The 17,432-nt window shown below is 36.7% G+C and overlaps 1 protein-coding gene across 1 annotated transcript in view; it reads right to left on the bottom strand.

Annotated features, from left to right (window-relative positions):
• prex2 (phosphatidylinositol-3,4,5-trisphosphate-dependent Rac exchange factor 2) overlaps positions 1–17,432 on the bottom strand; it is a 116,171-nt gene that overhangs the window by 11,840 nt on the left and 86,899 nt on the right. The window contains exons 30-35 of the mRNA XM_053487902.1: positions 15,844–15,972; positions 15,182–15,223; positions 11,290–11,492; positions 8,483–8,585; positions 8,258–8,401; positions 8,049–8,163 (exon numbers count right to left, since the gene is read on the bottom strand). Of these exons, the coding sequence (XP_053343877.1) occupies positions 8,049–8,163; positions 8,258–8,401; positions 8,483–8,585; positions 11,290–11,492; positions 15,182–15,223; positions 15,844–15,972 (736 nt within the window). The remainder of the gene's footprint in view (positions 1–8,048; positions 8,164–8,257; positions 8,402–8,482; positions 8,586–11,289; positions 11,493–15,181; positions 15,224–15,843; positions 15,973–17,432) is intronic.

Genomic DNA, 17,432 nt, shown 5'->3' with positions numbered 1-17,432 from the left:
CACCAGCTGCTTTTGTGAAAATAGCTATAGGGCAACATTTCAGAATTTCCCACAGATGATTTAAATACACACACAGACGTTTTCACACACCCACACACTCTTCTAGAAAATATATATATCTACTCTTTTGAGAGACATAAAAAATAAAGATAAAGTAGAGGGAAAAAGACAGAATGGTTAAGTGAATAAGAATTAAATACGTTCTGAGCAAATAATTAAAATATTATTAGTAAATCTTTAAAAATAAGTCCAACAGCTAAATAAAACAACCACAATAATAAGAAGTAGAAAGACTGCAAAAACAACAAGAACTAAAGTGACAAAGAAGAAGAAGAGAAGCAAATCAACAACCAAAAAAATAGAAAAGAAAGATGATGATGATGATGATGATGATGATTGTGATGAGAAAGAACATTTTTATAAAAAATATGAAGATAATAAGAAGAAGAACCAAAACGAAACAGTCAAAAATAGAAAAAGATGTATAACCTAAAAATCGAGATTGAAAAAATATGATCATATCTACTAATAAAAAGAAAAGAAAAAAGGATGATGATGATGAGGACATCAATAATAATGATGATTACAACAAAGAAGAAATAAATATACAGACAATAAGAAAAAGAAAATGGGAGTTAGTTTGAATAGCAGAATTTCTCCAAAAAACAAAAACACAAATGATCCATTCCTGACATGGCGCCCAGCGCTCTCGCTTTTATTACATCTCATCTTCTCAGTCACTCAATCACTAAACGTTCCAGACTCCCACTTTATCCTCAGGTCCAGCAAAACAAACTGTTCCTCTGAACAACATCTTGTCCACTGCACACTTACACGTGACGCGAAAGTGAAAGCCCGGCTATATAATGAGCCGGTCCTGAGAGAGGGAGCGGTGAGTTGGCCTGTACGGGGTAATGACATATGGCCTGATTGTGCTGTGTGGAGTTCAGGAAGCCCCAGTGGAGCACTGGGCGAAGAGCAGCACTCAGGCATAGGCTTTCCCCTAATCAATTTTAATAGAAGCCTTTAATGGAAGACCTGGATGTTCGCCAACGCTGGCCCAATTCCACTTAGAACGAGGGAGGGATCAGAGCCAGAGCAGCGTCGGCCTCATTGAACCTGCTGTCAGACGCAGAACGTGAGTGAACAGGTGAGGAGAACAAGACAACAGTGATGGAAGAGAGTGATTATTGAACAGGATGCTCAGCTGGTTGGTTGTGATGGTTAATCTGTTAGCGTTTACAAAAGAAGTGGGGAAAACCATGGATACCTTTGTGTTCAACAAGCTGGCCAATTACACATTTTGTTGTTGTTCTGGTTGATCCCAAGGGGTTGCCACATTGGAGAACCCAATTTACATACAATTTGGTACAGTTTTTTCTTTTCTTCTCCCAGATACCCTTAATGATACTAAACCTCCCATACTATATCCAGGCATTGGACTGGCACTAAAAATGCACATTGGGTGGATTTTGACCTTGGGCCTAGCCAACTACATAGGGTAACTTACTGTATAAGGGGTGGCTAAGTGGTTAAGTCACCACTGTTGGGCCTTAAGCAAAGCCCTAACCCCTTAACTGCTTAGATGTACTGTATATTAGGGCCAGGGGTAGCTCAGTGGTTAAGGCATTGGACTGCGGTTCGGAAGATCCCAGGTTCAAACCCCACAACCACCAAGTTGCCACTGTTGGGCCCTTGAGCAAGGCCCTTAACCCTCAACTGCTCAGATGTATAATAAGATAAAAATGTAAGTATAAATATGTAAATATAAACAGGTGCTACTATGTTTACTGACCAGCCATGTTGATTTGACGTCACTTCCTAAACTCGAGGTTGAGGAGACTGTTCTGACTTTCCACCAGTCGAACTCAGCAGTAATACTGCACAGGCAACTTCCTACTCCTACTGTATACAGCCTCCGTGGATGAACCTCCTGTCACTGAGAAATGAATTTAAACCACCAAGAGAAGCGAAACGTAACCTATTAAGAAAAAAGAAAACTGGCTGCATTTCAACCCACTTATTGAATTTTTGGAGTCTTTTTCATAAAACAGCTTTCTTTCCTGAGATATTGCGTGTTGGGTAACGTCCCAGCTTCGGGCAGCTTCATTTTTATTTTTCATTCGTTGCATCATGCTCGTCCTCTGCGCGTGCTTTTCCATAAGTGAAGTAATAAATCTACGAACAGCCTGCGGACTGTACTGCTGGCACGGCCAACCTGTGATCTCAAAGCACCTTGGGATGACCCTCTGAACGCAGCCAAACGTGATTTCACTGGGACTCACATATTCTCTGACACACTCAAACACATATACGTAGTTATATTTCCAAATTGTGGTTTGGTGATGCATTCTTTTTGGCCGAGCCGAGGCGAATCACTCACCCGGGTCACCATGAGTACTCTAATAAGTTTGGATTTGAGGCAAGTGAGCGAATGAAGTCACTGGCTCCACAATTCGCACACGACGGAAAACGAGGCGATAAATAAACAGTAAATACCGCCTTGTGTCTTTGCTTATAAAAAATTAACAGGTTCTGGTGTAAATCATCATAGGAGGACAATTCTGTAATTGTAGGTTACAGTGGTAAACTTGTATACAGTACCAGACAAAAGTTTGGATTTATTTTTTACATTCATCAGTTTTTTTTTTTCAAAACTATGAAATAACATATACTGTATAGCATTAGATAATTGAGTAACAACAGCAGTTAGTTGTTATTTTAAGACCTGAAGGTCAGCTTCTGTAGGTCCTGCAAGAACAATTTTGTCAAGTGCATTTGCAAAACCCATCCAGCACTATGATGAAACTGGCTCTCATGAAGACCTTCTCAGGAAAGCAATATTTATTAAAAATTGCATATTTTGGAAGCCGTCGGTATTGTTTTACAATGTAGAAAGAAAGAAAATCAGGAAAGACCATGGAGTTAGAAGGTCTTGACTGGAAGTGTTTGTTGTTTAAAGTTTACTAAACTAATAATTATGCATTTATAAATGACTTTGGTAATTAAGAAGTTTCTCCATATGCTATAGAAACAATGACATGTTGGTATAAACTCATTAATATAATCCTGTGACTTGCATTGCAGATGGAAATCCTAAACCTATCCTTTTTGTCAGGACTGTTGTTATGGAACATGGTCACTGCAGTATAAATTACATTTAAAACTTATTAAATCTTATACTCAGACTTATAGAGGGGCGCTGACCTGAAACTTGAGTCCACAGCCACCTCGGTTTGGCTCATTAACCGTATGCGATGTGTGCAACACACTACCATTAATCTGCCTCCACACTCAGTAGAATACAATTGACTTCCAGTGAAAGATTTAGCAAGCAGGATAAAAAAAAAATAGAACCTTATCAGATATTATAATCAGAAGTTATATGTTCAAGTGAAACAAGGACTAAATTTTTTTGGTGGATGAAGACATCAAAGCGATTGACACTTACACAAGACTTCAAGCCCAGTATAGTGATGAAACTCTTAGGCACAGTAAAACATGTGAATGGTGAAAATGTATAAAGAAGACCATACGTCCGCGAATGACGATCCTGGTTGAGATGGCTCGAAGCCCACTGCGGTTGTTCCCGTGAAAATCAATGGGGTTACGTTTTCCTAGCAGGTAAGCATAGTTTTAAGGCGTCCCCCATGTCACCATACTGTAAGGGGTCGAGAATTATAAATACTACAGTTAATTCGTAAATGTTGGCACCCTATAAATAAAAATCAGAAGAGGGATCTCAAACACCTTCTCACTTTGCTTCTGCTTTCTTGCTGTAACTTAATATACACAAAATCAAAAATCTCCTTGCATTATTTGAAAGATGTATTCTTATCGCAGAGATAGATTAAACTGGTCTAATTTGGAGGGTTTCACATTTCTAAACTTTTACTCTTTTTTGGAGCTTGAAAGCATCTGAGCGTAAATTTTTGATACACAGTATCTGATACACAATACAGTACAGACAATTCACATAAAATGAGAAAATGGGATATGGTTTCGAGAGAGAAAAAAATAAATAATATATATCTATATTACATGTTCACCACATCTCTCCATATGTCCACCACATCTCCCCTGGTGTGTGTCACGGTGCGTGGGATGCTGTCTATAATGTCTGTCAGTGGTGAACCATGCCAAGTTAAAAGTTGAGCTCTGTCAGGAGAACTGCAGTAAGTGAGCTGACATTTATAATAGGGTGGTGGAAATACACCAAACGAGGATGTTTTCCCAGAAAAACAGATCCTGAGTATCCTGGATATAACAGGTTAAAGCCAGTATTCGGTGTCAGTCCTCAAACATTTGCTTTCCTGTTAAAAACTGGCGTATGGACGTTTGTATGACAAGCCAATAGCTAATTACTGTACATGGCAACCTTTAAGATCCCTTAAGCTTGTGGTCAGCCACATTAGAAAATGCTGGGACTATGATTACCTTAACCTTACTTTCACGCTCACTTTCCCCTTTCCTCTCTCTCATCCTTTCCTCTGTCTCTCAGTTCATGCTCGGTCTCCATTCCCATCTGCTGCACATTACCACTTGAAGTTGCTCTGTCACTTCCATTATGTCTGAATTGTTTCAGGTTATTTTTCTACCGACAAGCATCAGCAATTTGGAGTCGGCCCAATTGCTCCGCGGTCACCACATGTGTTTGATTGCACTCTGGTGGTTATTATATAAGGTTGTGTTGAAGAAAGTATGGAAAACTGTACTTAAATAAAAGGTCAATCTTATTTGGAGAAAAACATCTACTTGAGCGGTAAAAGTATCTTACACACTCAAGTGCACTTATGAGATCTGAGGAAAAAATATTTGACCAGTTCATCATCCCTGATTTTATGACTAGGTCTTTAGCTAAGCAATTAGTCATACAGTACAGAACACATTACAGACACAGGAGGAACAAAAAAAACTTAAATAACTACTTAAAATAACAAGCTACCTTACAAAGTTACCTTGCTAATTTACAATATTTATGATTAAAAGTAATGTTCAATGTTTACTATACCTTTATTAGCAAAAAATAAAAAACACAATTCAACCATCTAATTTAACAATCTAGTATGTAGTCGTAATTTAACTAGTTTTTTAATTTAAAGTACAGTAATATAGAAAGGCTTACTAGCTGTCTAATTTAACAACATGTACTGATAATTTATCAAATTTACATCAACCTTCTGTTAACAACCCCTCAAAATAAACCTTAAATATGGAAGTAAACCAGCTACAATATAAAACCTAACTAACTTTCTAGTGTAACAATGTAATCTACAAAGTTTCTAGCTACAGTACTAGAACTAGCTAAACTGCAAATTTTACTACTTAGTTTGATATTTATTATGTTAATTCCTACCTTAAAAAGCTAATGTTGAATTTACCTGTTTAATTGTTTTAACTAGCTTAATTACAAAACGAAACATATTTCTTCATCGAATTAGGTTTTCTTGCTATTTAGCTATTTTTTCATGTTTAATGAACCCTCATCATCAACAAAATCAAAACTATTAATTCTAACAAACTAATGCACAAAACCTAACTAGTTAGCTAATTTAACTAGCTAGATTACAAAACTAAACTTATTAGTCCATCAAACTAACAGTTATCTTACTGTTTAGCTAATATTTAATGTTAATTAAACCTTTATCTTCAACAAAATCTGGCAACATTCAAAAACTGTCAAAAACTATTAAACAATCTATTGTAGGAAGTCTAACTAGCTAGCTTATTTAACTAGCTAAATAAATAAAAAACCTTAAAGAAATAGAAGTAGAAAATAGAAAAGAAATACTCAAATTGAATTAAAGATTCTGAGGGACAAATTGAAAACATAAGTAATAAAATGTATGGTTTTTAACTTGAATTTCAGTTTTAATAAACCTTGAACCTAGAGAAAAGTACAAATCTTTATGATCTATTACAACTTTAAAATCTATTACGTTAAATAAATTAATTGCGTACAGGAATCTCCAGCATATCAGTAACTCTGGCATGTTTTCTTTACTGTAAAATACCATTCAAAACCATTTGAACCTCATTATTATTGGCCTGAACTTATACAGATCATGTGTCATACAAATCCCTATGATGTTTCATCTTCTCATTCTGTTCTCATTTAACATGGAATCAATACCTTTATTTAGGTCTCTGCTTTAAATACAGAGGGTATTCGCTGCTTCTGATGTCTGGACTTATTACAGGAGAACAAAGTGACTTTCCAAATACTGGCATGCAGCAAAAAATGAAGCAAATGGCGCAGCAACATCTGCTGAAGAGCAAAAAGAGGTTTGAAGACGACAAGCCCATATTTTTTTTTACTAAAGAAAGCTTCCTAGTCCCTTTATCATATTTACACGACTGTCATAAAGGGTACTAAAGCTGTTATCCTGGGCCAGAAACACATATGACAGACACACACACACACATACACACACACACCATATGCTTACACGGCAGGTATGATTAGCTCACGAATACCATCAGCAGTCCTAACTGAGCTCAGCATTTTGTAACTGATTTATGCAGAGTTTGTGCATTTTTGGCTCTCCAGCTGTTTTGCGGCCCAAGACGAAAGAAACAAAGCGTAAAAGAGGACGCATGAATCCTGGATATAAGCAGCCACTGCTGAAGCATTTAGGGGGGAAAAAGGAAAAAGAAAAATCTTTAATTTTATTCATCTCTTGCTTAAGGCTTAGGTACAAAACAGAAACATTGGTATAGTACAGTATTTTAGTGGTCTGACGATATCATGCGTGTCTTGATGCATGATCAACAATCAGATGTATGAGATGATTAAAGCAGCAACAAGCAACAAATCCCTCTACGCCTTCTACACTATAAACATGGCGCAGAGGCCACGCCCCTTTCACAGGCACTAATACACAGGCCAGACCTTCACCTTCACTTTCCCTCCTGGTCAGGAACTTACAGAGGCCACACCTCCTTTCCTGAAATTAAAACAGAAGCCACACCCACTTCCTACTGCACAAACATCGACCACGCCTCCTTCCCAGGGGGTAATACATAAGCCACACCCACTTTATCAGAACCATCACATTTAGAGGCCATGCCTCCTTAACAGGGACTGAAACAAAAGCCACACCCTTCTCTAAAACATACAGACCACACCCCCTAAACAGAAACCACGCCTCCTTTATTCAAAATGACACATAGAGAGCCACGCCTTCTTCACTGAAACCTCAACTTTAAACTGAAACCACACCTGTTTCATTAGCAATAACCATGTCTTCTCCCATGTGACCAAGATAGAGGTCACATGTTTTTCCCTGATCCTGACACGCCTTCTTTACTGAGAATTACATCACATAGGCCACACCCGTTTGGAATCTGCGCAGTCATACAGTATACAGTAACTACTGGCTGGTTATCTGCTTTTAAAACAAATGCACCTTGCAAGAAAATACAAAAATGTTCACATATTAAAATATTTGAATGCACATCTCTCCTTGCTCATGTCATCTTTCCAACATATTCTGTTTGTGGTTTCTGTTTAAAAGAAATCGAGTCTGTATTTCAGCAGCATCCGAAATCATGTCACAGCCACAACTCATAACGAGATGTGATTACGAGTGCGATTGCTGCGAATCTGCTGTGAAAATGCTTAAAGTGATTTCTGCTTCTAATATAAACAGCAGTGATATGCAGATGACACCGAGGGTGTTTCCTCCATGTCTCTGGGAATGAAATCGAAGAAACAGATATAGTAAAGCTTTCACAGCTTCACAATATAAGTCACTTCCTTAACGTAACCAGCCATAACATTATGACGACTCGCCTTTGAGTGACTTTGACGAGGGCAAAATCGTGATGGCTAGAGGACAGGGTCAGAACAACTCCAAAACTGTAGCTCTCAGTGGTCAGGACCTAACAAAAGTGTCCAAGGTAGAAAAAACTGGTGAACTGGCAACAGGGTCAAGGCTGGCCCGTGATGTCCAAACTAATGAAAGAGCTACTACTGTATGCTCAATATAATCATGATCAGTGTGTGTCCAGTAAAACTTTGTGAGCGAGAGGTTATAGAGCATTACCTGAGTCTCTTGTAGTACTGTTTGACTTTCTCGAGCGAGGTGGCGTTGATCTGAGCCTGATGCTCCTCCACTGAGATGCTGTCTCTGTAGTAGTAACCCTCCATGCTCTCCAGTGCTTTAGGAAAAAAAATGCAATCAATAAAGTACATGCCAAAACAGTAATAGTATTCAGTATTTCATGCATAAACACACACGATGATTGTGTTCACCTTGAGTGAATAGGACGGGGTGGATCCTGAATCCGTCGCCATGTCTGAGTCTTTGAGGCAGCTGCTCGAAATAAAAGCTCTCTAGATAAAAACAGACCTTCATGGCCTGCCTTGTGCCTTCCACTTGGTAGGAGATGGGCATGTCTATAGGAAAAACACACATCAAATACAGTAAGTACTGATTACATGATTTTGAAGATAAGTAGAACTTAATCCAGCACTCACTCGCGACAAGCGGCTCGCCGTCAAATCGTCGGAAATGGAAGGTGACCTTCTCCAGGTCCAACAGGGCGACCTGCGTGTCCTCCAGCATGGCCTGTTCATCGGTCTGAAAGAGACGAGAGCCCTGTACTGTGGCAGCGTTTGCATGTGATTGTGTGTGTGTGCATGTTTTAGTTCTGTATATTAAGGCTTTATCATCATATACTGTATGAAGTGTCCTGTCGTCATTTTCTATCAAGAACATCCAAACTCAGTGCAGTACATTATTTATTCATTCTCAGATAAATAAGACATAACCTAATTTCTGAAATCAACAGAAAGTCATAGAACAGTGCATGACTTCCTAATATACAGTAGATCAGTAATAAGATATTGAAAATGTATTTGTTTGTGGTCAAACTGCTTGCTTTACATTACTCCGTCTTCTCTGAGCTTCTAAAGCACTCTAAAGAAGCATTAAACAGGCTTTAGGAAAAGATTTCCCCCTGGCTAAACGGTTTAACCTCCTCTTCCTGTACATGGTACAGCAGATAAGGCTGAAAAGCCTGTTGTATTCTGCTGTAAAGAATTCTCATTTTTCAACCCGTTTCTGGAAACGGATCTGAGAAGCAAGTTCTCCAGCTCACACACCACCATGGAATAACAGTGACTGGGACTCTTATCGGTGGACTGTTGACCAGACTTTAAAGCCACAGTTATTATTATAGCGACTTCATATTTTAGGCATGATATGGAATAAATCGTGTGCTTTCACACAGTTACACTTACAGATGTTGGTTAATTTGGTTCAGTGAGTTTTTTTTTTTTTTTTAATACATCATGAAAATGGACAAGCCAAATGAAAAAGATGCAGTTTGAGGTTGCTATGAGGCTGAAAACGTCCTCGGTGACAAAATAAAATGTCCAAGAAACACAAATCAGGCATACACAGACATTGCTTAATAGTGTTGCAGTTAACACCATGTGTTTTTTGGTTGGATTAGTGCCAATTTTACACCTCCAAACCTCTAGAGGGTGATGTTTTTTGACACATGAATAGCATTGTATAAACACTGGACAACCCCTTCATGAGATTTGCTTTCTTTTGACTGGGTCATGCTTACATACCACAAGCTAGATAACTTTCCATTAGCTTAGCTACAATGCCAAGGTGACTAACGTTAATTTATAAGCTAATGTTACTTTGCATTCGATTGAACACCGTCACACACGTTGTCCCGTGTCAACTCTCACAATTCTTATGGTAATACAAAGATTCCAGTTAGCTAGTTAGCTAAAGTGATGCACAGCTGACAGCTACTGTAGCAGTTTGACCCCTGCAATGCAGCTCACACTCATGCCAAAAAAACTTATGCAGAATTTTATGGCTTAATTGCATTGAAGCTGATGAGTTACATAAAAATGCATCTTTGTACATCTGTGACATATGAGTAGTCTAACTATGGAAATTAAAAAACATTTTTTAAAATAAGGCTGCAAACGTGTTTATTCATTTTGTAAAGTTAGGCATTTTAACATGAGGTGTCTATGGGTATTGACTCACTTCTGGAGTCTAGTGGTCATTCAAGGAACTGCATGTTTTGGACATCATTTTTCAATACCTGTGGTTGCCCCTGGATATCAAGATATTCTCTCTCTCTCTCTCTCTCTCTCTCTCTATATATATATATATATATATATATATATATATATATATACAGATTATGTCCATCTTGCATTCTAGGTCATGGTACTGTATATTCTTTCTTCTTAATGTCTTGTTATTCCTAGTATTTAGTATTAAGCTGCTTATTAATATTTCTTATTATAGCTTTGCTAGTTATAGTTAAGTGTGCATTTTTACCTTTAGGTTTATTGACTCTGATTAGTTTTGCTGCTTTACAGCATTTTCCAAAGAAAAGAAAAAAAAAATCTATTTAATGTCACCAGAGGACAATGAGGTCTGCCAAATATCTAAATTAATAAAAAAATATTTTAAATAATAAGAATACACAATAATTAATATTTTTATAAATTACAATTTTATAACTATTATATTTAAATAATTTTTAATGATACACTTGAAAAGGAGTTTTATTCCCTGCATTTCATGTCATTCATCATTTTAAAAGCTTGTATTTTATTTTTTTTTTTACATCAAATCACACAAAGTTATTCAATTTTCATTGCTCAGGAAAATGAGCTAACTATTTAAACTAGAATAGATCTATTTATCAATCCTTTTTCTATAAAGTAAAAAAAAAAATGATTTATTGAAATAAGTGTGATGATGTTATCTTGGAAAAGACACCTTTGATAGAAATTAGGCTGTGTTTGACATCTGAACTAATTAACAAATTCCAGTAACATAAAGTAATGGCACCTGAATAAAGAACCTCAGTAATGTAGGCTGTTCATTAAAAAAATATATTTTATTATATTAACTATTTAAAAAAAAATAGAAATGTAACCATTTTGCAGAGCATAATTTTAACATGCTGTGAAAACGACCCTAAAGGTGACAAGACTCGCTTTTAGTCCATGAAATGAACATTCTTTAACTGACGCTGACCTACCAGCTCTGTACTATCTGAACTGTACTGACTAATTTCTGGTCTGTATTCTGATTCAGCTCGGATGTGTGCAAGTATCAGGGGAAGTGACCGAGATAGATCTGATCCCTCTTAATCCGATCCCGACTCTGAAATGTCATCCAAAACAAACCACAGCTGCAGTGCTAAATACAGACATCTCCTGTGAGACACGTTTCCTGACACACACGCACACACACACACACACACACACACGCACACACACACACACATGCTCACCAGGTTGGGTGAGAGCAGGGACTGGAAGTGCAGCAGCAGACCGGTGTGAGAGATCTGATCCAGCCAGCGGCGACACTCCTGAGCGTCGCTCTCACCACTGAGCACCCGATTCAACACGGCCAGCAAGTGTTGAGCGAAACTACACACGGCTCCAACCAGACTCTGGCTGAACACCATGTCTCTCCTCAGCTGGATCTCAGAGTCTGACAGACACAAAGAAACACCACAGATGATGATTTACATTGCATTTCATAGACACATAGATAGTGTACATAAAATAGATGAGATTGTTTAAAAAAAAACAGTTAGAAAAAATATAATTAAACAAAAATAAATACATTTAAATATTTTATTATTATTTAAAAAAAAATAAAACGTTTTTATTTTGCTCCTAGTTTCTCAGTTTTCACGTTTATTCTTTAGTTCTTGAGTTTCGTTCCTCAGTTTTTGATTTTTCATTAGTTAGTTTTTCATTTTCATTTTTTCTTTCACAATTTGTCAGGTTCACTCCTCAGTTTTTAGTTTCAACCGTTAGTTTTTCAGTTTTTTTCTCAGTTTCTTATGTTCAATCATCAGTTTTCAGTTTCGTTTTCCAGTTTCACTTCTTGTTTTCTCGATTTGCCCTTCTGACACGAACATACCCTTTGAGCAGGTGTCTCCGGGCAGCTTCCTTATTGCCCAGCTGCTATTTTGTGGGTCTTACACTGCTGCATCCTCATTCGCCAGGACCGAACAGCAACTATAACCTATTTATCAAGATTCTGAATAACTGTAATTAAAACTTTCTTTTTAATTTTTGACATTTTCTTAGAATTTCCTCATAAATTTAGGACTAAATCTTAGTAAAGATAAAAATGATTCACGAAACATCTAAGATCTAAAAACAGCTCCTAAGGTGAAAATTGTTAAGAGTAGAGAGGAGGACTATTAAGGGTGCTTAAAAGTTTCTATAGCCGAGGACAAAATGGTGAAATGTAGAAATATTGTCCAAACAATGAACGTAAAGCTAAAAGTAAACACTGCTCTTCTGTACAATTTGGTTGTCTTGTTGTTTTATTTCCTTCCATCTCTCATGGATTGTTGACTACATTACAGTACCATCCAAAAGTGTAACTTAAATAGACGGTCATCGCTACATCATCCCTGTCAACGAGGTCGACCAACCCTCCTAACTAAAATAAAGGTTTTTGTACTTTCCTTACTCAGAGTTGCTCTGAGAAGTTTCCTAAGTCACTTTTAGTTTAGGACTCCCAGGTAGGAACTTTTTAAGCTAAGATAGGAGCTCTCTGAGAGAATTCTAAGAATCTTTGTGAATACGGGCCCCTCAAGTAAAATTATCCTACAAAACAGCCAATGAGGACACAACACAGCACAGACCTTCCCAAACAAACTGAGAAGTGAAACTAGAAAACTCTGCAGCAAATCTAAACAATTATGTTTTTTTGCAATTATTTTTATTTATACTTTAAATTGATCGACTTATTATTTTATTCTTTCATTTGTGTTCACTCTTTTAAAACAAATCTATATTCATCCGTATCCTTCGTTTTCTAGACAGACAAAACAACAAGCAAAAACTCAGAGCAAGTCAGAAATTAAATTAAAAAAAGAAAAAAGTAAAAACAATAAATAAAAGGGTGATGAGAAAAAAGGAGACATGGAAAAAGAGAGAGATAGATAGACAGGGAAGGGAGAACCCGCAGGAGAGACAGATGAAGGAAAAGAGAGACAAACGAGATGCTGAAAGAAAGTAAGGATAAGCAAACAGGTAGGCAAAAACAAGTGTTTTGTAAAGTTAACATTGATTTATTTATTAATTGTTTGCTCATATTAGAAAAACAGAAAATAGTAACATAAAAAATAATAAAGTTATTTTCGGAAATAGATAGATTATTTATATATCTAATAGAGAGAGAGATAGAGAGAGAGAGAGAGAGAGAGAGAGAGTAAATGAATGTAAGTCAGAATGAGATGGATTGACTAACAACGTAAGAGAAAAATAAAACAGAAAAAATTTAGGATTCTGGCAGCAGAAGTCTAAGAGAGAAAAGACAGTATTTAGAGAAAAAAATGATGAGGATAAGCAGAGAGACGGATTGAGTGAGGAAAATAGAAAGAAAATAACAGGAGGAACGGTCACTGCACTCGAGTGGTGCAAAATCCTGCAGCTCATCACTTTTGTTTCTCAGTTTGTGATTGAAAATCCATATAAGTGTAAAGAATCCTGACCCAGTAAATGATTTCGGTCAAAAACAAGCAATTAAAAAGAAACGAAAAATAAAAGCGAGAATCTGTGCATTTATTAGAAAAACAGCAGCGATTTTACGCCAGTCAGCTCATGTCTAAATGGGGTTAAATAAACGCACAGGAATTTATTATATGCTGTGAAATCTGCTTTAATTGATGCTTTCGAAACCAATTTTCACGCATGTCTTCACTTGCGTCTGTAACCTCAGATATGAGGGTTTTGGGTTTTTTTCTCTCCGTATTTAAGAGTCTAGAGTGCTCTCAAAACATCCATATTCATTCTGCATCAACTCTAAACTGGTTTCAGTGGGAATTTACTGTTTATCCGTTTATGGATTTTTTTTATTTTATTTTCCTGCTTGGTGAGGAATTGGGGAGACATATGTACTGTACATAATATATGGGCTTGCTAGCAAACAAAAAGCCAAACCATCAAGTTATTTTGAAAAAAAAAAAGTCTTTTTGGTGATATTTGAAAAATAATTCCATCTGTATTTTTTTTCTTTATAGGGAAAATATCTTAAAAGATTACAAAAAAACACCAATAAATATTAATTATTAATTTTGAAAAATAATTACAAATATCTGCCACAGAAAACATTCTGTGAAAAGATTTATAAATTGGTAACGCTGCAAAATGTAAATAAAAAAATAATTAAAGATTTTAATAAAATATTATATCACTGAAAAAAATTATAAATATAAAATTAAAAAATATATAAATATATAATTTATCAGTTTGTCCCTGATGAGTATGAGATGGACTGACTGAGATGAAGAAAGGACAAAAAAAGGCTTGCTGTCTTACTGTCTTTATTTTTTATTTCATTCACACTTGCTGCCGATACAAAATGGAATTTTTCACAAAAGAAATGGATCTCTTTCCTAATAAAGCAAAGTTACGCATCCCACACTCACGTTGATTATATAATGTGAAGTGGTTGACTGTAAAGACTGTAAGCAGGAGGCGACATGGCGAGGAAAAACTCCCTAAAGACTTCCCTCATATCACTCAGGTGATGTACTGTAACTCGAAATGGATAAAATGTGCAGGAATCAAAACTCTCTCTCACTTCTTCTCTAAACCACTTATCCTGTACAAAGTCAATGGAGGCCTGAAGCCTAGGGCAGGTGAACTCAGGGTTCTAGACAGGGTACACCCAATTCAATCCAACAAAAGCGCACACACTCATTCACACACTACAAGCAAACTCCATGCGCACAGACCTGAGGCGGGAATCGAACCCTTGACCCTGGATGTGCAAAGATAGAGTACAGTGCTAACCACTAACCATTAAAACTGCAAAAACCACTTCACACTGCACGCGTATTGGAAAATAATCAGCGTTAGGGTGGGATGAGTAAGTTTGCTTCGTTACAGAAGAAATTCATCATTTTTGTATTGGTAGAAAGTCTAAATTAAACTAAAAATGTTGCAAAAAAACAAACAAATATATTTTTACTTTCAGATTTGGAATATAATCGAATGATGCTGCAGATCTGCTCATCCTCAGTCGTACAGGATAAAATACGGGAATGTTGCAGCACAGAAATGAACCTTAATTAAACATGACCTTTAACCCAATCTGAAGAATTAAGTCATAAGAGTATAAATGTAGTGACACACACTCACACACACACACACCTGTATACTGGAGTAACACCAAGAGCAGTCTTGTTTTGACCTCTGAAACACACACAAAAAAAAACATATATATAAAAAAATATATATACAACCAATTGCTTTATTCCTGTAGTGACATTTTATTAAGATTGTCTAAGGTGTGTTCAAGTCAAACCGGGACTTCTGATTGTGAACAACAACTACAAGTGCTTGGATATTATCAAGCTCGAAAGTTGTCTTTCATGTGTGAAACACTGGCCTCCCTGGAACTCCTTTAACGGCTCAAACATGTGGAGAAAGATCAGGACTGTAAATGTCAATCAGTGTTGTGTCTTAATTCACAAGAAATTTCATCAAAGTCCCGGTTTCACTTAAACGCTCAAAATAATTGGAAAATATCTGTATAATTAAGATAATGTCATGTATTTTCTTAAATGAAAAAATAAAACTAGTTCAAATTATTATTATTTAATTGTTTAATTTGAAAAAGAGAAAAACAAATAAAATATACAACACACACACACACACACACACACACAAACAGAAAAGCTATATTTCAGTATTGCCTTTCAGTTGGCCAACTACTGACTTGGGGATTTTTAGTGCAGTACTCACAATAGTTCCTCTACAACACACACACACACACACATTAATCAAAAAGCTAAAAAAAATGGCAACCTGACCTTCCACAAACTTGCCGATGGTGTGTGTGAGGGCCTGGACGCTGCTTGGGAGGTTCCAGGGATCCTGTTTAATGTGAAGCCGCAGTTTCTTGGTGCAGTTGACTTTGGGTTCCATGTCCTGGTGAAACTCTGTTCAAACACACACACACACACACACACATATAAATTACTTTTGGCATTCTTTCCTTATGCCAGATGGAAGTGGAAATACAATCTGTTGACAATTATTTACAAGAATATAAAGGTGTGGTGCCGTTATATCTATCATTCTCTCTCTCTTATTCCAACACACACTCACTCACTCACAAACACACACGAATTGCTTTTGGCATCCTTTCCTTATGCCAGATGGAACTGGAAACATAAATCATTGACAATTATTTACAAGAAATATAAAGGTGTGGTGCCATGATATCACGCACATATTACCCCTTTTTGCATTGTGGTTTCCATGGCAACAAGTGTCCTGGACTTTTGCTTTTTGTTCAGGTTCTCTTATCCTCTCTTCGGAATATTGCCTTATTATCTAGCAGTTTTATATCTACGCCCTTGTTAGTCTTTTTTGCCTCTGCCTCTACCCAGTTGTTCTTGTTTTAGATCCTGATCCAGGATATATGAGTGTAAGGGCTAAACTTATCCGCACTTTGGCTGTACAATTTATTTAAATACATTTTTAGAAAAGAAAATGACTTCCTAACACAGTCTCCTTGCTTTTTAATACACTTTGTCCATCTGTCAACAAGCTTTCATATTCCATTAAAAAAACTGTTTAAGGCTGCGAGCCACGAATGCACCGCTGTCTTCACGTCTTCATCAGAAGTGAATCTTCGTCCTGGTAGGGCTGCTATCAGGGGACCAAGCAATGTAAGCTGTTTGTCACTTCTCATTAGCTGTGTACATGGACTCCTTCTTGATGGATAACACCTGTGCGACTTCTCTATCCGGTCATACACACTTCTTAACACTTTCCCCACATTGTGGACAAATAAATAATGGCACCAGGTCGTTGCAGGAATTGTGGGAAGGCAAGAATTGCATAAATAGCGGCACCAGGTGCACCCTTTAGACCACTAAAAATAAAAGGAATCACTACACGCTGCTCTCTTTTCGTGCAAACCACAAAAAAAAAAGTGGGGCATCTATTTCTGCTCGCACCACAGTTACGAATGAACCTAAATGTGACCTTAAAGCAACACGTTCACAGCAGTTAAGACCAACAGAAGTTTTCACATAGATAATTTGATTAAATACAGCCTCAGATGAACAAAATTATATAACAGCTTTAGACGAACAAAAATATATAACTTTATATATATATATATATATATATATACATACTGTATATATATATATATATATATATATATATATATATATATATATATATATATATATATAAACATGCTGTCAATACCAAGTAACCCCTTACCAGTTTCACAGGATGTGAGAGGGTCAGTTGCAGCCAGGTGCTGCTAATCATCTTCTCTTAATAATTTGATCATGAGCAGGTGTGCAGACCTCTACAAAAGCGAAAGATTTCGCAGTTTGCTAGTCTGGAGCATTCAAGTGGGTGTTAACACAATGCCAAA

The sequence above is a fragment of the Clarias gariepinus genome, chromosome 26 (assembly GCF_024256425.1).
Source record: "Clarias gariepinus isolate MV-2021 ecotype Netherlands chromosome 26, CGAR_prim_01v2, whole genome shotgun sequence".
In the NCBI taxonomy this organism is placed as follows: Eukaryota; Metazoa; Chordata; class Actinopteri; order Siluriformes; family Clariidae; genus Clarias; species Clarias gariepinus.
Note: the sequence above shows the minus strand (reverse complement) of the source record. Positions and strands in the feature narration are given on the sequence as shown.